The sequence below is a fragment of the Berghia stephanieae genome, chromosome 2 (assembly GCF_034508935.2).
Source record: "Berghia stephanieae isolate SIO BIC M18660-M18661 chromosome 2, UCSD_Bste_1.3, whole genome shotgun sequence".
NCBI classification, from domain to species: domain Eukaryota; kingdom Metazoa; phylum Mollusca; class Gastropoda; order Nudibranchia; family Aeolidiidae; genus Berghia; species Berghia stephanieae.
The window spans coordinates 120,345,371-120,371,923 of NC_088361.1; the positions used below are offsets into that span (position 1 = coordinate 120,345,371).

General features: G+C 34.5%; 1 protein-coding gene across 1 annotated transcript; it reads right to left on the bottom strand.

The window, feature by feature from the left end:
• Positions 1-2,187: 2,187 nt before the first annotated feature.
• LOC144966445 (schlafen family member 8-like) lies at positions 2,188-13,575 on the bottom strand. The gene is made up of 8 exons (XM_078902973.1): positions 13,432-13,575; positions 11,473-12,167; positions 10,271-10,392; positions 9,100-9,268; positions 8,496-8,609; positions 6,693-7,206; positions 4,720-4,947; positions 2,188-3,481 (listed from the first exon to the last, which is right to left on the bottom strand). The coding sequence occupies exons 1-8, from the start codon at positions 13,449-13,451 to the stop codon at positions 2,326-2,328; spliced, it is 3,018 nt and encodes a 1,005-aa protein (XP_078759099.1). The 5' UTR covers positions 13,452-13,575; the 3' UTR covers positions 2,188-2,325.
• Between the last annotated feature and the right edge of the window lie 12,978 nt (positions 13,576-26,553).

A 26,553-nucleotide genomic window follows, 5' to 3' on the forward strand; every position in this document is an offset into this window, starting at 1 on the left:
ATAATGATAATGAGGATGATGATGATGATGATGATGATGATGATGATGATGATGATGATGATGTTATAAAAGAGGTGATAGAGTAAATGGATCACATATGTAATGCCATGAAATTCAATTCTACATCATATAGCCACTATTCTTTTAAGATTACATATATAAATAAAATTAATTTTAATTTAAATCACAGTTGTGTAATTTAACAATAACCAAAATCAATTATTGGTATTAGAATAAACTGTAATGTGTGTATAATGTTACAAAAAGCCAAAAGAAAATTTTTTATATATATATAGAATAAATACTAGAATAAATACAAAAATATCCAAAAATTTAAAGAGTTTTATTTTACTGATAAGAAGTTAAAATCGCTAAATATAATGAATGTGAATAAAATTCTGAATGCCTTAGCAGTGTTGTGATAAAATGATTCATGTTGCCACTACAATTTTACATCATATTATGTATACGCCATCAGACAGTCATGTGATTATGGAGAAAGAATTCAATACAAATAAACATGAACATTTCTATAACACATTCTCACAGGTTTACTATGCTCAATTCGCTTTACAATTGTTCATTTATTCGCCTAGCAGCTGAAAATAAGCTTTTTATATATGGCCAGCTGCTGGCCTTATTACGTGCCCATTTTATACTAAAACTCCAATCTTTGTACTAAATTAATCTAAGCAAAGCCATTTAGCCGTTATTCAAATTCGTTATCAGCGAAAAAAAAAAAGCAAATAAAATGGCATCAATGAAAGATCAAGCTGTTATATTATCTAGTAATGTTGTAATTATTTATCAAATTTTAATTTTCTGCTTCCAAAAAGACATATTAATATTAAAGAAATCCCAATCACTGGAACATTGCACAAATCGCAAATTCACGATCGTCATACTGGTCGCAACTCAGTTATTATGAAGATCAGCGGATGCTGTCATGGCTGCTCGTGTCCCTCAGCAACGTTAATTTAAATACATTTAAAAACTCTAAAAAAATCTCTTTACTTAATTATCAATTGGAAACAATATAACACAATCCAACATAAAAAAATAAAGTGATTTAGAAGGTAGGTTTAGTGCTTCTATGTGGTCAAGTGGTATGACACTCTCTTTCGGATCAGAAGGTCCTGGGTTCGAGTCTTGGTCATTGCTTAGTTGAGTCCTTGGAGAAGTCTCTTTCCTCACATTCTCTCACGTACTCAGGTGTAAAATGAGTACCTGGTCGTTAACAGCGTTGCCTCTGAAAAATTGTAATATTGCCTAACAGGCGTCATGTCCCGTCCTCCATGTTAAATGTTCCTGTTAGCCAAGGACCCATTGTAAAGCACTTTGAGTATGTTTAGTGGATATGGCGCTATATAAAAGCTCAATCTTTATTTTTAAGGAAAGCCCTTTACAGCCAATAGAAAACTTTGTCAAAGTAAAAAATCATTTTAATTGGATTAAATCATTTTAACAACAATATTTAAAATTATTTAAAATAAAATTAAATAAAATAGAAGCTAATTCCCATTTGAAAATATCACAAATATATATCATTTCTTGCATAATTTAAAATAACAATACAGAAAACGAAAAATCGAATACATTAATATAATCCACTATTGGCAAAGTGTAAATATATCTAGTATAGTAATCTCTTTAAATAACAAGGAAGCCATTTTCACTTGGATAAATATTTTGATTGATAATTTTGAGCAATGAAATTATTATTTAAAAACAGACCTCGTATGAGCAACTTAAATAAAATCAGTACTTTTCCTCTTCTAAAAAAGATCAAACTTTAAATAAGAAGTCTTCAACACTCTGAGATGCAAAATTACCATCTTGCTTTACATGAATGACTTCTTTAACATACATAAGAGTAGATGCCTGGTAATTTCAATACGGATACAAATCCATTGGTACGTTACCAACCACCCTACCCCCCCCCCCCCCCACTTCCTTTTTTTTTTTTAATCAAAACCCTTTGTAAATAAGTAGAATCCATATATGAAAAACTACTTTGACAAATGACATACCCCCCCCCCCCCCCCCCCCCCCTTCCCTCCCCCAATAAAAAAAAGAAGAGAAAAACGAAAAATTAAAAACAGAAATAAAAACTGTATTAGTATCAGTCTAACAACAAGAGATGAAGTGAGTAGGAAAGTACCAGAAGACAATATTCTCTTTTGTCTTCTGGCACTTTCCTACTCACTTCATCTCTTGTTTTTATCAATATAAGTGCCTGCTCTACTCACTTTTCTGAATTAGTGACAGGTCTGTAGCTTGTATTTCGAGAAAAATTGTTAAAGTTTTGCAAGTCTGTTATATCAGTCATAGATTTGAAGGTTTCAGCATATCCATCAATTCATTGGATGTAGTCAGGATCACCAAAGAATCTCTGGCACGGGTCGCCATGTTTAAAATCATTTTCTCCAAATCAGCATGGTCAGGATTTGTGTGTGGCTCCATTCCTACAATGACAGGTTTGTCCAGACCGCTGAATTCTCGAACGGTTGAAACAAGCAAGGGGTCTGATTTGGAGGGTGTATCAACACCACTGGAGATGGTCCCATGCAGTGTTGTGGAAATTGGCCTTTCACTGACTACAGACATTTCATCATTCTGAACTTCTTGTACATTTTGGCTTACAATACCCGTTTCAAGTGCTGAAAAGTCTTTGCCAGTAGCATCAACATTAATTCCTGAAGTAATCAAATTAGATGAACAGGGTGCTGGAGAGTTAGAAACTGAAACAACTTTGTCATTTCTCAAGGAAGAATTAAATCCTGCACTCAAAGTAGAAGCCATATCTCTATCAGAGGCGACTGAGTCAGGAACATCATTTCTAACATTCCCAAAAAGATTATTTTTCTTGATGGAATTTTTCAAAGCTTCACTGTCTTTTTTCTTGCTCACCAAAATGGCCATGTCCTCAAAATCAACACCGTCTTGGGAAAACTTTTTTAACACTTGAAACAAAACGTCATGCATAGATGATTTGTCACATTTGACGACACTCACACCCTGACCTGATGAAAACTGATGACCTAGAACTGGTGCAACTTGCATGGCTTTGTCATGGCTTGAAATTTCATTGACACAATTCCCTGCCGATAATGAACTCCTCTTATCAATAAACTTAGATGCATATTCAAAAATTTCTTTACTGTTTCTAGAAATTTCGCTTAGCATAAAATTATTTTTGCCTATCAGACCGGGGAGACCTGCTTCAAATTTATGAACTTTTTGTGCGTAATCCATGAAAAGCCAGAAATATCCAGCTGTCAGGTCAAATTGACCCTCAATGACATTTTGCTTCGACAGTTTCTCCAGAAGTCTATACCAGTCACCATCTCGAGATTTAAAGTTTTGGGCCTCGTCTACAATGACATTTTTCACACAGCCATATTTAGAGTTAAATAAGTCAGGATTGGATGCATCAGTCATCAAGTCTCTACGATTGACGACCAAGCAGATGTTGAAAGATCTGTGATAAAAAGAAAAATAAATTTAAAAAATAAACAAACTTGAAAATTCAAAGATTAAGAATTTTTTCAAATCAGCATCATTCAATGTCATTTCTTTTTACTCCAAATAAAAAAAATAATCATCTTGCACCCTTTTATAGATATCCTATCTTATTTCTCAAATATGAATTCTCTGAATTCCTATTCATTATTACTTTTAACTCGATTCCCTTCAGTTAGTTAATTCTGACATAAAACCAGATTGATATGATAGGTCAAAATGAAAAGGTTTGCTGGACGTACCAATCAGTTTTATTAAATTAAAAGCTTTCACAAAGAGCATAGATTTATTTAACGTTGTATGGCGTTTGGAACACTTTAAAATCATATCAGCCCTTAAGAAAAGGAAGATGTCTACACTATACACGACAGTTAAAATCAATTTTGAAATTCTGTGGCTGTAACAACATTGGTTCAGATACGCCAAGGGAAACAGTTATAGGAAAGATTGGAAGTAGATTACAGCAGAAATAATAATAATAATAATAATAATAATAATAATAATAATAATAATAATAATAATAATAATAATAATAATAATAATAATAATAACGATAATAATAATAACAACGATAATAACGATAAAGACGATGATGATGATGATATGATGATGATGATGATGATGATGATGATGATGATGATGATGATGATGATGATGATGATGATGATGATAATAATAATAATAATAATAATAATAATAATAAGCATATTTCTATTCTATATTTTAATGCTTCCTTTCTACCCTACCCATATATCCATTAGTAGACTATTCATAGTTTCCTGCTTAAAAAAAAAAACAAAAAAACATGTGAGCTTATCTTCGACTGCCTCCAACACAACTACATACTCCAAACTAAGGTCTGGGCAAAACCAAGTTATTTTACCCTAATCAAGGCTGGATAGTAACAAGAAAAGGGACCAATTATTGCAATCAGAAGTGTTATGGATTGTCTATATGTGGCTATTTGCTATTGATTGTATTTATTATTACTGACAGACTTCAGCCAGGACAAATATCTTGGTGAATTACCAAAACAGAAGTGCTTTATTGTTATCAAGAGTAAAAGGAAGTAATCAGTATTGAAGTGACAAGGGGCATAACTCATAAATTGTAACAAGATCATCCAGTATGAGTCCTCTTTCCTAATACATTACAAGAAGGGTCCCAGACAATAAAAAAAAAAAAAAATCAACTAACCTGACATATGAACAGATCAGATTGTTCTCAGCCACATATAAAACCTGGTCTTTTGTATTCCCTCGTCTGCGGAATTCCTTCACCATTTCCAATGCTGCCACTGTCTTTCCTGCCCCAGGTGGGCCGTGGACCCACAGTTCTTTGGTACACTGATGGGTCCACAATAATTCCAACTGGTCACTGGTTAACAAGAAATAGTGGTCCATATCGCCCTTGTCTATGTTGTTGCTGTAAAATAGAAAATTAAAATAAGTTGACTATGGAGCCATCAATTTTTTTTGTTAGACTGATGGGGTGATAACAAAGTATTTTCTCACAAATCTAACTTGGATCCTACTACCAAATCACTCCAGGACGGGTGGATTGAGGGGTCAAAGATAGACAGAGGACCTATGAGGTTCCAATAATGGCATTTGAGAAATTATCTATTCATCCACCTCTGGAAGTTATTACTTTGAAATATCACAACATTAAAAATATAATAAAAATAAGGAACAATTTGGCCTAACTATAAATATAAGGAAATGGAAAAAAAATTCCATTTGTTGTCATTTTAAAAAAAGAATGAATTAATGTAAAAAAAAATAAAAAATGAAAGTGCTTATCTTAACTCTAAAGCCAAACCACAAATAACTGATTTTGATTATAGTTTAAAGAGCCACAATAAATCTTAAAGAAGAAATCTATTTGTCCTTGATATCATATAAACCCTTCTCAGACTGAGTGGTTGGGATATTCCTCGATTGTAATTGGTTTTGTGTGACGCTATTTTAACTGAAAGTGATCATTTTTCACTTTTTTAAAATAAGGGAGATAACTCACTTATGATGTTAAATATCAAACTATTGTCATATAAGGGAGCCAACTCATGTATGATATCAAATATAATTTTTAAAATATCAAACTTAACTCTGCGTAAAATTTTCTGATTTTCTGTAATTTTCGTTTGCTTGCTCAAAACCAAAATAGAAATAGAAATGTCTAAATCACAACAGTGATTGCTCCACAGGTGTTAAGTTTATTCAAACATTCAGAAGTGGTGCTTACAAGATATTGACGGCTTTGTTCATAAACTGTTCAAATTGCGAAGACTACATTAAGTAGGAAATTTTATAAAGCTATGACAATATAACGGTCCCGTGAGTGATTTCATCAGATTTCAAAATAAAGTATTACCATTGGTCAGTTTTATCCCATATTTATGGATGTGATTAGTCATTGATTGAAGACCGTTCTTCACAAAAAAATGAGAAATTCTTATATTTTTGGAGTTGAGCAATTAGTGACTGGCAGGGCTGATAGTGTAAATATAACTAAATTTTTTCAAAAGTCAATATTCTACCACTGTAGATACAAAAAAAAAAATAACCCCAAACTAACCTATTAAACGTAAAACAGATGGTTTTCTTGAGTACAATACTCAGTTGCAGGAGACTAATTTTTCCTGATGATGTTTTCCCGTTGTTTGTTTTTTTTTATAGACAGCATCATACAATTATCCTTACATGATCCACATCTGTATAAAACAAGTATTTTACATTGTGTATGATAGCCATCATATGGATATATGCAACATCAAAACAAATCTAAGTCAATCAGTATAAATGTTGACTAGTGGTCTAGAGGTATGGCACTTGCCATGGATCAAAAGGTTCTGGGTTTGAGTACTTCTCTGAGAGGGGCAAAGTTGAATCCTTGGAAAAGGCTCTTAACTCGACATTCTCTCACCCATGTACTCATGTGTAATTTTGCATTTAACAGCATTGTATCCGTCAAAAAAAATAGTAATATCACCTAACAGGTGTCATGTCTTGTCCTACGTGTTAAGTGTTGCTGTTGGCAGGGGACCCATTGTAAAGCGCTTCTAGTACGTTTAGTGGATAGGGCGCAATACTGAGAAAAAAATCTCAATAAGAAGGCAGGCAATGGGTCACAATTTTATCTTGTCAAGTCTTTTCATTTCCATAACTTACCCAAATGGCTTGTATGATGCAATGGCGATGGTGAGAGATCTAAGAACATCCTCCATTTTTTGTTTATTGATTTGATACGTCTGGGGATAGATGTTATCTTGGATAGTGTGTTGAAAAGTTTCGATCATGTTTGGAGATGTGATATCCACCAGGTGAATCTTGATACCCAGATGATTGTAACATCCACCATGGTTCACCAAACATTGTTTGAGACTAACAGCCACTTCACTGATATACAGCCGCAAATTACTTCCTGCTTCACCACCTCCTCCTCCTCCTTCAACCAAAGAAATAACATGAATACCAGATATTGCACTAAAAATGGCCATGCAAATTAGCACACCATCTGGTCTAGTTGCAGGGCATTGTAAGCTGAGGCCCCAAGAGTCCAAGGTGAAAGCCAGATGATCCTCATCAGCAAAGACACCGAGCAGTTGATTTATGGCGTGTTTCAAATCGGACCGAGTCAAGCAGTGGAGGAAATTTTTTGGATGAAAGTTGAAGCCAGTGGTGACTGGAAAATGAAAAGAGATTCTTATTCCTTCAAAGTTTTCTACGTATACATTTTGCGTTATACAATTAAGGTATTATTATTATTAGTATAATTATGATGATTATTATTATTATTATTATTATTATTATTATTATTATTATTATTATTATTATTATTATTATTATTATTATTATTATTATCATTATTATTATTATCATGAAGTCAAGATAATACTTGAGAGTTCAGTTGGTAGAGCACTCAGTCACAAACAAAGGTACCAGTATCCGTCCCAGGAACAGTCAAGATTTTTATTTCTAACCCAGTCAACCGTGATTGGGTACCTGGGTCTGTTAGATCTAGCGAAAGTACTTTGTAATAGACTAGCATCATATCAAAAATAGCAGTGAGCAATTGCTACAATCCCTTTAACACTATAGAAATCGAGATAAATGTTAGGTTCCATGGCTCCTTAAAGCTCTGAGAGCCTTTTTTTTTTTGGGGGGGGGGGGGGGGGGGGGGGGCGAGGAGCCAAGTCAATGTACCAAATAGGATAATAAACAAAAACGTGGGCTCTAAATCTTTGCTACTTTTTTCTTGTGTAACATATAAATCTTAGCTAATGGAATATCCAGTCAATGGCGTGATGCAAATTTTCATAAAAATAGTAATTTAGATTCAATCAAATCGACTTCTTAGACTTGAGCTAAGGAGTTTCATTTTGAACAAAGGCAAGCAATTTTGAATGTGGCAAATGAATGATAATGATAGCAAAAGTGTGGTCTTTATTAGTCAACGAGATCCTGGTCAGAGGCAGTAGAATGCTATGTGGTCTTCGGATCGGAAGGTCCAGGGTTCCAGTCCCGCTTTGAGTGATGAATAGTTGGGTCCTTGGAAAGGGCTCTTTACTCACATTCTCTGACCATAATCAGGTGTAAAATAAGTACCTGGCCTCTAACAGCGGAAAAATGGTAATATTGCCTAACAGGTGCCATGTCTGGTCCCACAAGTTAAATGTTGTTCGTCAGGGACCCCTTGCAAAGCGCTTTCTGCACATTTAGTGGATATTGCGCTATATAAAATCTCAATTTTCTGGGGCAGTTTTTCGATGCTTTTTTTTTTAATATAAAAAAGTACTTTATCATTCTCAGTGACTTATGTTGTACGAAATGAAATTTTAATTCATGTGACCTGCTGGAGAGAATAAATCAAGCAAGCATTGTAAAGGGCATTGAGCACAATGAAGCAATGGATATTAGCTGCATATATATATATATATATAAATGTGCATAATTAAACCTTGCTGTCCGTACATTTGATGACTTTTTCCCTTGCTGACTGTAGTGTCTGGGGGAGAGAGAAGGTCAGACGGCACTGAGGGGTCATCAGATAAAGCTTTATAAATCTGGTATGCAGCGATGGACAGTCTGAAAAATAAATTTTAACAAAATTATAAGGGAGCGATAATTTGGGTAATATTGTTCAAATAGCCACATAATTTTTTTTTCTGAAATGTGGCTAAATAAGCCGAATTTTATTTGGCCAATAATAAAAAAAAAGGTTGAAAAGAAGAAAAAAAAATCCACTTGAGTGACCCTATTTTGTGAGTCTTAGTGATGACTGGAACTCAAAACTAAACTGGTCAAAGTCGCTCTCCCACAGTTGAATTTTTCCAATTGTCCTCAAAGATCTTAGAATTGTCTGGGCAATATTGCCCAAATAATGACATTGATAAATTAATCCTTTATAAGTGAAAATCTGAGAGTTCTTGGTGTTGCATTATTATTAATTCATTAATGTTTTATGAAGAATCGTTTGACAATAAATAGGATATGTAACATACATTGTTTTCAAGCACTCAAAGATTTCTATTGAACACATTTTATAGTCTACAACCTAATAATTACTATACGTTACCTCTTGTTTGATTCAACAGCAATCTCTTCCAGTCATCAAATTTCGGTCTTTGTACAAGGTATGGTTGTTGATTTCCACCTTGTAGCCTGGCAATCATGTATGACTCGGGGCATGAAGTGAAAACACCACCATTGACTTTACACACTGATACAACAATTACTCTAGTGTCCTGAAAACACACATACAAAAAAAAAACACCATAAAATTGCTTTTAACATTAAAACCACCTCATCCATCATGTGCAACAAAATGTAACCTTTTTGTGGAGTAAGGGAGGTTACCAGTTGCCTAAGGACTCAAAAACTTTTTGTTTTCAAATATGGAATTGGTCAGTAGGACATTTTTTTTTCTTTCGTGAAAAATAAAATTGTTGGTTTAGTAATTTTGTAAAAATAATAATATTTTAAAAAATTAAATAAATGAAAAGTCCAAAATCGTGCCTTTTTCATACATCATGGGTGTTTAGAGATCATGTTGTAATCATGGATATTAAAGAGTTGTAATTACACACCAATTAAAATATATCACATTAATAACTAGTTTCAAATATACAGCTAATCATAGAAATTATTATTTTTGCGGATGACAGTGGTGATGATGAGGAGGCACTCTTGATCTTTTGGAGTTAAAACAATTAGACTTGATTATAACTTTTTGATTTCTAACCAGCATGAATACAATTCAGCTAATTATTAGAAGGGTAATTTTTGGTGTAAACCATGTGCTGATACTGTGACCGACTGTGTCAAACTGGTATTATGTCCGAATAAAGTTGATTAAGGGTTTGGATTCAAAATGATCACAATTGGACAATGTGAGATTTTTTGAAAATAAAATAACACAACTCATTCTCCTATATGAAAGCATTAATTCTAACTCAGCTTTTATGAGTTAGGATTAAAATTCATTTTAAAACATCAGATCCCCCCCCCCCTCCCCCCCCCCCCAATATAACACCATTTTGAGACGAATGGTCACAAATAAAATCTTACCAAGGGTTGGTGTCTTGATCGGGGAATACTCATTTTTTATAATAATTATTTTAAAAAGTAAGGTTAAGGAAGGAAGAGGGGGCGAGATTGACTTTGAAAACTATACTGTAGTGCGAGCTTTTGATCAGAGGTAAGGCTTAGGATGGGGGAAGGGTTTAAATGTGAAAACTATACTGCACCGCCATGTAGCCAGAGTTTTTGAAGACAGGCAGGAATCGAATATCCCAATGGACGCCTCTCTCTGGTACAAACTTGGTGTCGCTCCATATCATAGACTTCAATCTGCGCTCCAAATTGTATACTGTAAAACAAATTTAAAAAATAGGAAGTAATTGTTTAATCTCAATCATAATAGTTATTCCTTTCTTCATTCATCTAGTTACAACTTTAAATTTGTTTTCTCTGTGCAGGAAATGACAGAGATGCGACTCAAGCAAATGGAGCTGAAGAAAGATCACTTTTATTCATGTATGGAAATATACCTGACTAGATGCTGAAAAATGAATTTGTGGTAACGAAACAAAATTCAGGTTAAATTCATATGCTTTATTGGAGAAAATGACAGTAATTTCTTACACTGCAAAAGACTTCATATTTCTAATCACTTTAAATTAAAATAGTCTTTATAGCATTGGCTTAACCTGGACATAATATCACACCAAATCCATCTTCTTTTTCTCCTTTGTCTTTTTTCTTAATGTCCTTCTTTTACTTCCTCTTCTTATAAAATGATCAAGTATGGTTTAGCATTGCTTTTGAGATAATTTATTTAAAAAATACATTTGAGATGAGGTTAACGGGGACAAAACAATAGGTGAGGATCCCAGATGCTGAGAAATGAATTTAAGTCTAAATCATTTGAAATACAAAATTTAATTTTTCAAAAATATAAGTACAGAAACAGTATTCATTCTCTTCTGGAACAAATACAGCATGAAAGAAATAGCAGAAAATGCTCTGCAGAGCAAAACGATCAAAGATGATCGTTAATTTAAATGAGCGTATGAATCTGTAAATGGTTCCAGAGTATGGGTGAGTGTTTCAAGCGAGCAGTATGAATGCTCAAGTTTTTCTTATCCTATTTGGTTTAAGATTAAATGTCTTCAGAATAGCTCATTACATCCTTCCACTAATGTTCATCATTACCTCTTTTCATTTTTGTTTTTGGAAGTGTATTGAGGAAAATATAAAATCCCTTTTATCTTTATATTCAATCCTTATGTTGCAATCCTGATATATTATTGAAGGAATCCATCAAAACAAATTCCTCCAATGTCCACTCTATCTCCCATGGTTGCCATATAACTGGCCATATCAGTATCGGATTCCAGTTAATTTAATTATAAAAGACGAATATTAAACATTACCCAAAAAAACTCACCTATATCTCCCTCCTCTTCAGAACCCATCACCTCTCCATAAACACCAGCAGTCGTATCTTCAATACCGAAATAAATGTGACCGCCTTCGTGATTAGCAAAAGCTGAAACGTATCTGATGGAATAGTGGCTGACCTTGAGAGCAAGAGACTTGCCACTGGTCTCCCTTCTGCTTGTGACCAGTTTAAACTGTATTTGTTTTCCTTCCTGTTTCAGTGTTTCTTCTGTTCGCCCATATTCAAATCTTGTAGGGATTGGAGGTAGGAGGTCTAGAGATGAGCAGTTTGTTTCTCGTTGACACAATCGGACAGCAGACTTGTAAGACACCTCATGTGTTGCTGTGTCAGTGGGAAGACGACAGCAATAATCCACTGTACAAAACAACTCAGCCGATTTAACAAAGAGGTAAAAATATTGGTCGTCAAAATTTCCAACAAAGTCAACAAAATTGACGATATCATCAACTGATAAAATCCGAGCAATACAGCTTTCCATCCCACTCCACCAAAGGTCAAGGTGTTTGGGGAGCACATTCTTGTTGACATCAGCATTTTGCATGGAAATTATTCCACCCCCAGAGTTCAAAAGGGCACACACTTGATGTAGAAAGACTTCATTGCCCGGATCGTGAATACCTTTGGTCAGAAAGACGGTACAGGAAAGCTTGATGTCTCCATAATCTGAACCATGGTTGTAGCTGAAAAATACAGCAACAAAATAGGTTGAACTCTCAAACTCAGGGTCAAACATAAAAACAGAGGGTGTCAAAAAATGAGAAAACATGATATTTTCCCATAACTAAGATTTAGAAAACTTGATATTTGCGACGAACATGATTACAAATCCACTTTTGACACTATCGGCCCTGGGGTAAATTTCATTTGTGACCTAATGCATCAGTATGGTATTCAGTTATTCAGGTGAATTAAAGTAGATGCTGAGAAATAAATCAAAATTTTAAATGATCAGATTTTTTTGTTTGTTTTGTTTTGTTTTCTGCAGTTTAAAAAACTACATTTATTTTCACAAAAATCATAGAGATTTGAGCCATGATTCATTGAATAAATGATTCATACAACTAAAATTCAATTTTCAGCATCGTGTTCACTACAATTAAAATATTAGTTTGAAACAGTAGAAGGGCAGGTAAAACTTCAATTTTCAACAAATTTCAAGACCATCATTTATGATGAAAGTTTTTCTCTCCGATTAAGGCTGAATCTAAAGCAGATTAGCTATAAAAATAAAATTGAGATTTTTTTTCATAAACATTTTCATTCATAATAAAGAACAATCTTGTAGTTTGTCTTATATTTCAAATATTATGTGGACTTGATCTTGGTGTTAACGTCGCCAATGGTGAAAAACATCATTCGTAATAGTAGTTTGACTTTGACTTTAACAGAGACAATTTCCCGATAATCAACAGGAACATAAACGACCTAAATACTTAAACTTAACCTTTAACGGATGATGATAATGTGGCGGTAGTTATAGTAGAGGTGGTGGTTGGGATAATGATGTGGTAGTACTTTAACTTTAACCTTAGTCACTGAATTTAATTCTAAGAGCAATCTATTTGTATTTAACATACTTGTCTTTTAGAAACACACACACACAAACACATACACTTATATAGATATAACTTTACTTTTGAATTATTCTTTTTTTTTTAATGGGTCAAACACATACTCGTACTCCCTCCTTGCCTAGGTGCCCATGCCCATACCAACCTACTTGCATGCCTGATAACCGAACGCAGTTATGGGCTTATCATTGTTCTTAGTGACAATAGTTTGCGTTGGTTTGAGAGTATATTCATGACAACAATAAGCTCAAAACAATTTGGATTATCAGACCTGCAAGCAGGTACACGTCGCAAGAAGAATGAAATGTAATTGTAATGAATCAATGAAGAGAAGAGTGGATAGTGTCCTTGTCAACTCATTTTGGCTACTTACATATCAATCGATGACAACATTTTGAGTTAGAGCTCTGCAAGTTTCCAGTCAAAGTTGAAATTTAACGTTCATTGCCATTTTTTCTTCTTCAACAACTTTTTTTAAATCAACATATCGTAACATAGTGTTCCACTTCCACTCATCCCAAATGTTTATAAACAATAAACAATAGAATTAAACTAATCTTAGACTTTGGACTAGTATTTTAGATTCTAACAGTTTAATTCACATATCGTCCCATTTGTATATTTTTATAGTCGTAAATTACTTTGTAATGATAAGCATAGTTACTGACATGTGCCATTGTTGTTTGTGAAGGGTCTTGTCTAGTCTAATAATTACTGCATTAAAACTATCTCTGTTAACTGTTGATAAAGAGAGGATTTTGGTGATGGAAAATTTCATGACAAAATTTGAAATATGATGATTTTTACTTTGGATTTATCGTGAACGTTGACCATTGCTTTTTAGGGGTTATATAAAAATATATTTTGGGGAATTTATTTTAATGCTTCTCGAAGGGTTATACTCAAGGCAATACTTGGACTTAATAAGAATTTATTGGTCAGACAACAAGCTGTCAAGTATCAAACAACCAAGGTCACACCCTCCCCCCCCCCCCCTTCCCCTCCCCTCCATCATTTAATTGATATCGTTCTACCCACCTAAAAGCTCAAGTTTTTGTTTGTTTATTTGTTTGTTTGTTTTTATTATTTTTATTTATATCTTTTGTTTTGATCTTGAAAGAGGGGGGGGGGGGGGGGAAGAGGCTTGTGGGAGGGGGGGGGGGGTTCCCTTTAGTTTTGCTTATGTTTTTTTTTTTTTTTTTTTTTGTGGGTTTTGTTTAATTTGTTTTTGTTTTTGCTTTTCTTCATTTATTTTAGGGTCTATTGTTTTTGTTTTGTTTTGTTTTGTATAATAATAATAATAATAATATAATAATAATAATATGATTATTATTATTATTATTATTATTATTATTATTATTATTATTATTATATTACTATTATTATTATTATTATTATTATTATTATTATTATTATTATTATTATTATTATTATTATTATTATTATTATTATTATTATTATTATTATTATTATTATTATATTATTATCATTATTATTATTATTATTATTATTATTATTATTATTATTATTATTATTATTATCATTATTATTATTATTGTTGTTGCTGTTGTTATACTTATTACTATTAGATAGACGAATATATATATATATATATATATATATATATATATATATATATATATATATATATGTATATATATATATATATATATATATATATATATATATATATATTGATAGACAGATAGATGTATAGATAGGTAGATAGTTAGATATATAGATTGTTAGACATATAGTTAGTTAGATAGATATATATATATATAGATAGATAGATAGATAGATAGATAGATAGATAGATAGATAAATAGATAGATAGATAGATAGATAGATAGATAGATAGATAGATAGATAGATAGATAGATAGATAGATAGATAGATAGATAGATAGATAGATAGATAGACAAATAGATAGATGATTCGACAGATAAATATAACACTACGCCCAATCTGCAAATGATGGTAAAGAAAGCATTAGGGTCTATAGATAGCAGCAAAAGATTAATAATAAAGCCCCAATGCCCTTGAGGCAACTCATCCTTGGCTAAACATTGAGGAATTCATAGCCAGGAAAACAAGCTTGATTATTATGACAGTCTGTTCGATTCGTGTGCTTCATTGGATAAAATATCCTTCCCGAGGTGGACAGAGCTGCCATTCATTTTCATACTGCAACCACCATTGAGTACAGATGATACAGGGACAGCGTGGCTCAGTGGTACAGTCTTTGCTTCGTACCCGAAAGGTACCGAGTTCGAATTCACGCTACGTTGTGTGGCCTTGAGCAAGTCACCTCGCCCTAGCTCTGTTTGCGGCGCTGCACTGCGGCTGACGCCTGGGTTATTCCAGTCTTCCCTTGGAATAGACCCTAGAGACAAATTTCCCCTAAGGGATGAACAAAGGGAATTTTTAAATTTATTTTTCTATTATACCAAATATTTTGCATTAATTTTATTGTATTTTTTTTTTGTTTTCCATGTCAATTTGTGTGTATTGTTTTGCTGACGATGGGTCTGTACCCGAAACGTCCATTGTCTGTATCGTTCTTTCCTATACGAAGCCTCTCCAATTTCACTCTTTCGTTAGTATTTTCACGGTCACAGGCTTCAGGCAGCCCCTACCGTTTTCTACATACAAAGCTACCGTACTTTTGACAAGCCAAAAATACACGATTCGCCACGTCCAAACGGTATTATATCGAAGGTAAATTAGATACTGAATAATATAAGACCCGCAATCATATGGATGCTACGCGTTTAGATAAAATACTCACAACATCCACCAGCCGGATATGGCGTAGCAACACAAAAAAACTACATGTAATCTTAAAAGTTTCTAGTCTAATCCAAAAATATTTTGTGAGAACTGATCATTGAAATGGTTGTCTATAAGTGATAACAAAGAGCTGCGTGATGTCAACTTCATTCATTATGTTTATGAAACTTTGATAAAATTTAATTGGGAGAATGTAGATAGACAAGTCTTTTTATTTTGTCAAAATTCAAAAGACTAAAATTTCAAAGTTTTTCTGATTTAACACTCAATTAAATTTCCGGTGCTTTATTCACTCCGACCGTTTTGAGACGAAAAGGCACATATTTTTTGTTTATATTTTCTGTCAGAAAAGTTTTACTTCATAATACTATAATGCGACCCTCCCTCTATAGATAGTATGCGCTTGGATAAGAAGCTCACAACATTGCCATCCGGAAGTGTAGCGAACCAACACACAAAACTCTGTATAACCATGAACTTTTATAGTCTGGATAATAAAAGTTAAAAGTTAAGTGAGAATTTATTCATAAACATGGGGGACAAAAAAAACAATAACAAAGGCCTGAGTGACGTCAACTTCGTTCTATCTATAAGCGATTATGTCGGGTTGAACTGGGTACTGGGAATACGCTTCAACAGTCGTAACGTCACTTCCCTCGTAATGACGCATGGTAACTTCGTAACTGGCTCTAAACTATCGGAACAATGGCGGAGGCCTTTATGAAATATTTCTCCGACGAGCATAAAACCGTATCCAGAGGGAAAAAAAACCCATTACAAATCTAATCATGTTTATTTTACACATTCTGATCACAAGACATGAAAAGTTCTAGCCGGCAGGAAGAATAACAAGTACCGATATTCTTTGTTTAGAACCACGATGGCGCCGTTGCTGGGCGACGTAACATCAGACTATTGAATCCAATTGAATGTAGAGCTACGAATATGAAACTTGGGGTTGCTTTCTCTCCATTGTTGTGGGGAATAAAGATAATTTACTACATTGTGCTGCTATTTCGTTTTGTGATATGATACTCGCTTTCGGATCGGAAGGTCCCGGGTTTGAGCCTCGCTCGGCGCATAGCTGAGTCATTGGGAAAGGCTCTTTACTCATATTCTCTCATCGAACTCGGGTGTAAAATGAGTACCTGGCCGTTAACATTGTCGGAGAAAAAAAAACCCCGTAATATCGTCCAACAGGCGTCATGACTCGTTCTACATGTTACGTGTTGCTGTTGGCCAGGGACCATCTATTGGATATTGCGCAATATAAAAGCTCATGTTTACATTACAACCAACTTAAAAGTTCCAATTTCTTGTCCTTTCAACTCTAAATTGACTGGATTCATCCTGACATAAAGTAATCCTAACAATTTGGATACGATGAGTAAACATTCTTTTATCAATCGACTTCGCCGACCTCTAAGTTCAACATTTTAAAAGATTTTGTGACAACTTGACAGATGCTTGATCCGATCGATAGACATTTGAAGTAGGAACCGAAACGTTTTCTGGACGAATTGAAGAAAACAACAACGAAAAAATAAAAAATAAATTTTTAAAAATAAAAATAAATAAACAACAAAAACTACACAATATGTTATAACAGAACAGCGAGTGGGCTGACTGACAAGCAATAAACGTATTTTTTCTTTTATAGGATCTACTCGATAGTTCGAAGATGACGTCACTCAGGTCTTTGTTATTGTTTTTTGCCATCCGCGTTTATGAGTAATGCTCACTGAACTGTATTAACCTGACTATGGATACACACAGTTTTGTGTGTTGGTCCGTTATACTTCCGGATGGCAATGTTATGAGCTTCTAAGCCAAGCGCATACTATCCTCGGAAGTATAACGGAATCACATTTGTCATAACTGGCAGAACAGAGATCACATAATAGCTCTACACATCTCTCTGTTGTTGCCACATTTGACAAAATTAAGTGATCAGTTTTGATCATAATATATTATCTTATATTGTCTCGATTTTTAGCCTCCCGACAAAGGCTAAGAAGGGCCGAAAAGTTGTTTGCCTTGTGCTGTCCTCATTTAGATGAATAACATTACGACTTTCATTTTCTCTATGTAAAAAAAAAAACGTTTTGTCAGTGTACATCAGAGGGTGGGAAATATTAGAACACAAGACTTGTCACAGGTATCTAGCTCACCTTGTTCTATACCATCTCTTTTACGCCGACAGTGTTATTGTGGCCTATTGTGTTCTGACTGTGTATGAATCATCAATACACACATTCAGTATGACGATCTTAATGCGTTACCATGGTTACAGTGCAACAAAAGTTAGAGTAATTACGGATTATAGAGAAACGTGTGATGGTTTCATCTCTGCTTACGATATCATCATGAAAACCCAATGTGACCAGTCGCCTCAGAACGGCTATGTGGTCTAGTGGTATGACACTCGCTTTCGGATCGGAAGGTCCTGGGTTCGAGCCTCGCGCTCGGCGCATAGTTGAGTCCTTGGAAAAGGCTCTTTACTCACATTCTCTCACCGTACTCAGGCGTAAAATGAGTACCTGGCCGTTAACAGCGTTGTCTTTGTCCGAAAAATTGTAATATCGCCTAACAGGCGTTATGCCCCGTCCTACATGTTAAATGTTGCTGTTGACCAGGGACCCCTTGTAAAGCGCTTTGAGCACGTTTAGTGGATATTGCGCTATATAAAAGCTGGATTTGAAAAAATAAATTTTAAGAACGGTATTATGTAGGGGTAAAAATTGACACTAAGCTTGCTAGAAGCTGTGGGTGGACATTCCAAGATCTTATTACAGAAAGGGTGTGCTAATTTTTTCTATGCCGTCTATCTGGTTTTTAAATAATACATTTATGTTTTTATTCAGTTTTTTGTTGTTGTTGTTATTGTTGTTGTTGGCTGAAGAAGGGTTTTAGCCCGAAACGTTCCGTTTTGGTTGTTTTTTTTTTTGGTTGGGGGTGGTGGGCGTTGGGTTTTTTATGTTTGTGTGTGGGGGGGGGGGGTATTTTTTATGATTTTGTTTTTGGTTCTTTTTTTTTTTTTTTGAAGCTGTTATATTTAATTTTGTTTAATTACTTTTCTCCACTCCGAGTAAAACAAACGTCAAAAAGAAAATTTAAAGTTGAAGTGATTAGATATATCTGGGTCCGAACTCTGTTTGATGACATCTCGCACACCTCGAGGCGCTCCTTGAGATTGATGCCTGAACTATTAAATAAAATAAATAAAAAAATTAAATTTCCTTTATTCATCAACAATGGGAAATTTGTCTTTAGGGTCAATTCCAAGGAAAGACTGGAATAACCCAGGCGTCAGCCGCAGAGCAGCGCCGCAAAGTGAGCTAAGACGAGGTGACTTGATCAAGGACACACAGCGCAGCGGCGGGTGATTGAACTCTGTACCTTTCGGGTACGAAGCAAAGACCGTACCACTGAGCCACGCTGTCCCTTTATGTTTTTTCTTTGAAATATACCCAATACAATATCCGTCCCATTGTCATGATAATAAAAATTCGTTCTAATAATATTGATCAATTTGAGGCAATAATAATATTTGAAAATATATTTTGTTCTCGTATTGTCCCGGCATTCCCTGGAGGATTTGGCTATAAATAGTTGAATTTTTTTTTTATTGTTTTGGATTGGTGATCATTGTCAACACAAGTTGCCTCCCTTGACCGGCAAGCAATACTCATTGTTGATAAGCCTTGGTGAAGAAAATACAACAATTGCAAGAATTCTTCTTTGTAAACTGTTTACTTGTATTTGTTTGGGTTTTTCTTTTCAAATATTATAGTTTTGCATTTCTTTAATTATCTATTTTTACTTTTTTGAATTTTCCCCTGTCTACTCACAGTCAGTTTGTGGGTAGGATAAAGAATGGAAATAATGAAGGAATGAAGGATGAAATAAATATGTACGAATGAATAATAATAATAATATATCAATAATAAATTGCGCTTATATAGAGCATCTTCCCGATGAAGGGCTCTATGCGTTTTACAATAAAATCTGGAGCTGAGAAGAAAAACATAAAAACATGACAAACAAATATTAGCTAGAGGTCTATAAATGCAAGTATATATATATATATATATATATATATATATATATATATATATATATATATATATATATACATATATATATATATATATATATATATATATATATATATATATATATATATATATATATATATATATATATATCAGGTGCGAGAAAATAAAAGGCCCCAAAGTAGAGCTCTTTAAAACTATGATAATATTTATAAATCATCACAAACTTTTGCACACTGTGAATCCAGCAACATGTTTTTACGAATTTGAAATTTCAAGAAAAATGAATGAAAGGTTCAAGAGTTATAGCTGTTCAAATAATATCACTAAAAATTGTCATATCAAGAGTTCGAGAAATTCGCGAAATGAATTACTTTGAACGTCCTGTCGATTCACTGGGCAAGATCTTGCCGCAAGGGTAGGGTGCAGCTCACCCCGTTTACTTCCTGTTTCATTGTACGCATTTGCACTGTGTTGAACACACGATCAAAACAAGAAAGCAGAATTCCTAAACTGACAACTAACAGCCATGGTTTATTCTGAGGAAGATAAAAGTGTTATTAAAGCATTATTCGAGGAAAAGGGTTGGACTGGTAAAAAAGATTGTTCGAGAATTTCCGAATAAGAACTGGTCAGTCAGGACGATTAACAAAATCATTACAAAAGTACGAAAAGAAGGGTTAATTCATAGGGAAAAAAGGTGGTGGCCGCCCCCGTTCAGCGAGGGTAGAGGAAAATATCGACTTTGTGGAAGATGCTATTCTGTCTCAAGAAGATCCCATCTCTCTACTCGTGAAGTTGCTGGTGCCCTAGGCATTAGTGACTTTTCCGTACGGCAGATTATGAAAAAAGATCTTAATCTCCGCCCTTCAAGCGAATCAAAACCAGCTGAAAGTCTGAAATCGTCAAGAGAAAACGCAAAACACGAGCAAGAGCTTTACTAGACAAATTCACCAACAACGACGTTAAGCATATCTTATTTACTGACGAAAAAGACTTCACCATTGAACTTGCAATAAACAGTCATAATGACGTTGTGTACGGTAGTAGAAAAACTGACATTTCACTGGATAGACTTTACCACAAGAGTAATCGGTTCTCAAAAAGAAAATTATGGTTTCGGGAGGGGTTAGTTGGAGCGGCAAAACCCGTCTCCATTTCATCGGTACCAACACAACAAAAGTGAAAGCACAAAATTATACGGTACTGCTTAAGGAAAAACCGTTACCAGATTGCTTAACACTGTATCCTGATAATAGCAGAGGGAATTAAGGGCAAAAAATAGCTCAATTGTGCAAACGAATGATGAAAGCATGAAACTTTCAGGGATAGTAAAGCACGTCAAGGGCTACAAAATGTGATAGAGAAGCACTTCCAGCGATGTCTGTGAGCCAAGAAATTAAGTAAATAAAAGTTGATATTTTTTAATCGGCAACAATATTTATCATGGCGTCCGATGTGTGAATGCGACATATCATTGTGACAAGCACGAAGCGGCGCGAAGGTAGAAGCGGGGTGGAGGGGTGCGGGTTGGTAGAAATAACCCAGTTTCCAAAAAGTTATTTTTAGAATGGGCCGATATTGGGGCTGGCGGTGGTGGTTTGAAGGGAAACAAAAAGTAAACCGGTGTTGACTCATTTTATAACTCTTTGTTAGCATGGATTGGTATTGATATAATCATATTACTATACACAGTTACATAGATTTATTTCATTGATTGAAATGTAATGGTGGGGATGTTCTCTCTCGCTCTCTCTCTCTCGCTCTCTCTCTCTCTCTCTCTCTCTCTCTCTCTCTATTTCTCTCTTTCTCTCTCTCTCTCTCTCTCTCTCTCTCTCTCTCTCTCTCTCTCTCTTTCTTTCTTTCTCTCTCTTTCTTTATCTATCTTTTTCTCTCTCACTCCCTCCACCACCACCACCACCACCGAGCTATAGGCATTGACATTGTATGTAAAGTACTGTATTAATTATGGCTTTACCTATGAAAATCACACACAACGAGAAATTTATTTTCTCACCATGAGATATGCAAATCGTATATATGCACATGCTAACAAAACAGATTGTGCCTTAGGTGAATGACTAGTTGATACAATTGTGTTAACGTCGTTTAGGTCATATAACCGCCAAAAAGTTGGACATAGAAGAACCCCATTAGTGATAAATTAAGTAAACATATGTATGCAAACATATTATATAGATAGTACCTAATATTGAACATTGTTCGTTTGGCTGTTTTCGTGCACGATGGCAAAACTTATTGGTTCAAATGACTGGAACCTTTTTTTATAACCTTTCTAGAAAATCTAAATCAATACAATTCGTTAGCTGATAGCAATGTCAAAACAAATCTTAATGGAACTCTTGAAGAATTAAAATCGAACAATGCAAAATGGCATCGGTCTTGTCGAGTGAAATATAAATCTAATGCAATTAAAAGCCTCCAAGACAAGAAAAACAAAGAAGAAAAGCATGAATTTAGACTAGAAGCGAACATTACAATATCTGATTTTGATTTTCAAGATCCATCTTTGAGAATCGAATTGCCAATTGAAACAACACCCAGAAGAATTACACAGGGAGCCATGTCAAACATCAGAGGAGAAGTTGAAATCAAACAGGACAAAGTGTTTTATATGTCAAAATAAGCGGCCAGGAAGGCTCCATGCTGTAATGAGGAAGGAAATGGAAGATAAGATACTTGCTACAGCAACTTTGATAAAAGATATTACAATGATCAGCTACATCGATGGTGGTGATTTAGTAGCGAAAGAGGCACACTACCATAAACTCTACCACATCAAATACATGAATAAGGGTAGGAAATCGAAGACTAATCATATGAAGGGAAAACATTCAGGTCCTGATGAAAGTTTCGCTTTCGCAGCAGTCGTGTCTTATGTAGAGGAGAACCATAATGCAACCCACCAGTTGTCAAAACTTATTAATGAGTTTAAAAGTGAGTGTACCACTAGAGGCTGTGGAAATAACTATGCACACCCCACCCGGTTCAAAGAGCGGCTTATGAGAGTCTTTCTAAGCATAGAATTCTATTCTTCTGGACGAAATACATATGTAGCACACGATAGCAAAGTTGCTGCGTTATTAGTAAAGAATCCAAAGGAACAAGCAGATGATAATGCAATGTCTTTGTGGCGGGCAGCAAAAACTATCATTCGCAAATGCCCGCAAACACCAACACAATGGGACATCGGGATTGGAAGTCAAGAAGACGCAGTGCCTAACTCACTGTTGACATTAATCAAAATGATTTTGGTTGGATCGTCTCCTTCAGAAAAGTCAGATTCCAGGCATCAAGAAAGCCTATCTATATCACAGCTTATTGTGTCAAATACCAAAAATAAAAATAAAACCGGGCCGACTTCTCAAAAAAGACAATCGCAGATCAAAGAGACGCCATTACCGTTGTGTCTAAGTATTTTTTTTATTATACACACATACAAGATCAAAGAAGATTATTGACACATTATTTTCGCTAGGGTTGTGTTCCTCATATAAACGTATGTTGTCATTGTCATCGGATATCGCATCAGCAGCTGAAAATAGATTAGAAGAGGAAGGAATTCTTTGCCCAATCAATCTGAAGAAAGAACTTTTTACTGTTGCTGCTGTTGATAACATTGATTACAACCCAAGCTCAACAACTCACAAAAACTCTGTCCACGGAACAAGTATCTCCATGTTTCAGCAACCTACAAATGATGAGTCCGGTGTTGATCGAGAAAAGTTGAATATGAATACTTCTGACGTCATTCACACAGACAGCAATATTTTGTCGGAATTTCTAAAGGTCGCCCAAGAAATTGCATTTGGAGTTAAACCAAATATACCTGCAACAAACACTGCTCCATCGAACATTATTTCAAACATGACAAATGACCCTTATATGACAGAAGAAACGGACTGGCTACAACATGTTTCATCAAATTACTTGGAACAGGATGTAAAAACATGGGCTGGATTTCATTCTGAACGCTCTTTGTCTCATGATATTATGCCGAAATTCATCAATACAATGCTTCCGTTGTTGGAAGAACAAGCAAACAAAGGAAACCAAACGTCACTACGGATCATCACGTCACCCAGCTCGAGGCCTTTACTGTCACTTTGTACGACAAAGCATTAGATTGCACAGGTGTTAATGCAGCAAGAAAATATTTATTTTGCCAAAAAGGTCGTGCAATAGAGAGACTTCCTCCCCACAAGAAGTGCATTACAGCAACACATTAAACGGGCGGCATATCAAGCTGGCTATGTTTTGAGCTCTGCAACAGAAAAAAAGATCCTGTACTACCATCATATGGGGTTGGAAAATGGACGGAGGAAAGCTCTTACCATACTGGTCATCACAGCCGGAAGTATCCAAAGTGTGCCAACAACTTGTCAAATGTGGCTGCAAGAAAGGATGCACGTCCCGATGCAAATGTTTGCGAGCCCGCTTACCATTACCATGCACAGACTTATGTCGATGTAGAGGATGTCATATCATAAACAATTAGGTAGGTTGAAAATGTAATTTGATTATAAAGGACTATAAGGAAAAGCCAAACAAATAAAAGCCAAGCAACTTTGGTCAGGCTTAACTCTTGACTTTAAACAGTCTATATCAGGTCTCAAGGTAGTTAGCATTGGCTTGAAAGCTTACCCCGTCTGGGAATCATTGTAAAGTGCTTTGAACAGTTTGGTGGATATTGCGCTATATAAAAGCTCACAGGGTTTTTTTTTTCATTGTAAAGCCACATGAATATGGAGTTGGCCGTGGATTTTGTACTGTGTAATATAATTTTCATGATTTTATTCATTTTCAAATAATAATATTTAATTTCGCCCTATTTGACGCTGTTAACATATGTCCCGTTGAAAACAAACAACCCTAAATCTTTCAAAATGAAAGCTATAAGATAGGGAATATGTCTATGGTTGATATACAACAAAAAGTACGAGAGAAAATATGGTAATTTCGCAACATAATTATATGTTCAGTACTAATCAGTTAGAGGGCGAATAGAATTTCCTCGATTATTCCCCCTGAATTTACTAATGTTTATATAGTAAAATATAAAATGCTTTAAAACCAACTTTTTTGTAAAATGTCAGAATGCTTCTCTATCAGATTGTGTTCTTGGTGGTATAAGGTACATGTATGCCAATTTTCATGCTTTCATCACCTATTTGCACAATTATACCTTAATTCCCCCTGCTATAATTCGTTTATTTTCCAACAAGACGGGGCTACATCCCACACAAGTAGATCGACACAAACATTCTTTGTGGAAAACAACATTAAATTCATAACAAAAGATGAATGGCCTCCATGAGCCCTGATTTAAATCCTATGGATTACAGCATGTCGGCCATAATATCAAACATTGTGTACAAGGGCAGACAAAAAGTATTCGATGGAGAGCAATTGAAATCAGCAATCCAGAATGCTTGGGACAGAATAACTATTGATGATATTCGTCGTTCAATTGCCTCGTGGAAAAAACGCCCAAGTACGTGTCACAAAACGGCGGTTCGACCGATCACGTATGAGCTTTTTGAAATCCTGACGCAACTTTGATACGTTTTTATAAAGTCTTGTAAAATAATAACTACTTGTTCAATGTTTCAAAATATCCACATGACTATTATTAAATACTAAATAGTTATTGTGTCAAAAGGACAAGTGTCTACTATTATTACTTTTAAAATGACAGATCTCCAAAGTGGAGCCTTTTATTTTATCGCACCCTATATATATATATATATATATATATATATATATATATATATATATAATATATATATATATATATATATATACAATGAAAAATGTGTCACACGTCTTGTTAAAAAAGGGACATAAATAGATAAATCAAACTTTTATAATAATTTGAATGAGGAATTGTGGTCGTTTAAAAATCAATTACATATAGGGGCTATAAACAATAAGATTATGTCACATTTCTTGATTCATAATGATCAAATCTTATAATATTTGTTAAAAAGTTATGTTTTAAAGTGTTTTTAAAGGAATATTTTGAGTCTAAAAATTTAATGTCCTTGGGCAGACTGTTCCAAATCTGAGGCCCTGCAAATTTAGAAGATCTTTCACCATATGTTTTTAGCCTCACTTTAGGTTATTTTAATGACACTAACTTAAATGATTGTATGTTACGCCCAGGTGAATAAAAGTTAAGATGATCTTTAAGGTAGGATGGTGCTTCTTTATTTTCTTGAGAGATAATTTGGTGGCAAATGCATGCTATTTTATAATCAATACGTGCCCCAGCAGGCAATCAATGGGAATTCATGAGCGATTGGTTTGTATAGAAGTTCTAGTGACAATACGGCTGCAATGTTTTCAATGCGTGGTAATTTAGAAATTTGTTTCGCTAGAAGGCTTACCAAAACAGAATTACAAAAATCTAGACGAGAAATTATAAATGCGGACGTGATTTTCTTTGCTGCATAGATAAGGTCTTAATGACACCGAGTTTTCTAATGTTTATTAACAAGAGACTGACTTTACTTATTTGATCAAAATAAATTCCAAGATTTTAAAAATGTTTCTTTTTTTTTTTTTTTTTTGGTTCTGAACTACAGATGAATCTATTGTCATTGGGGGAAGATTAATAATTTTGA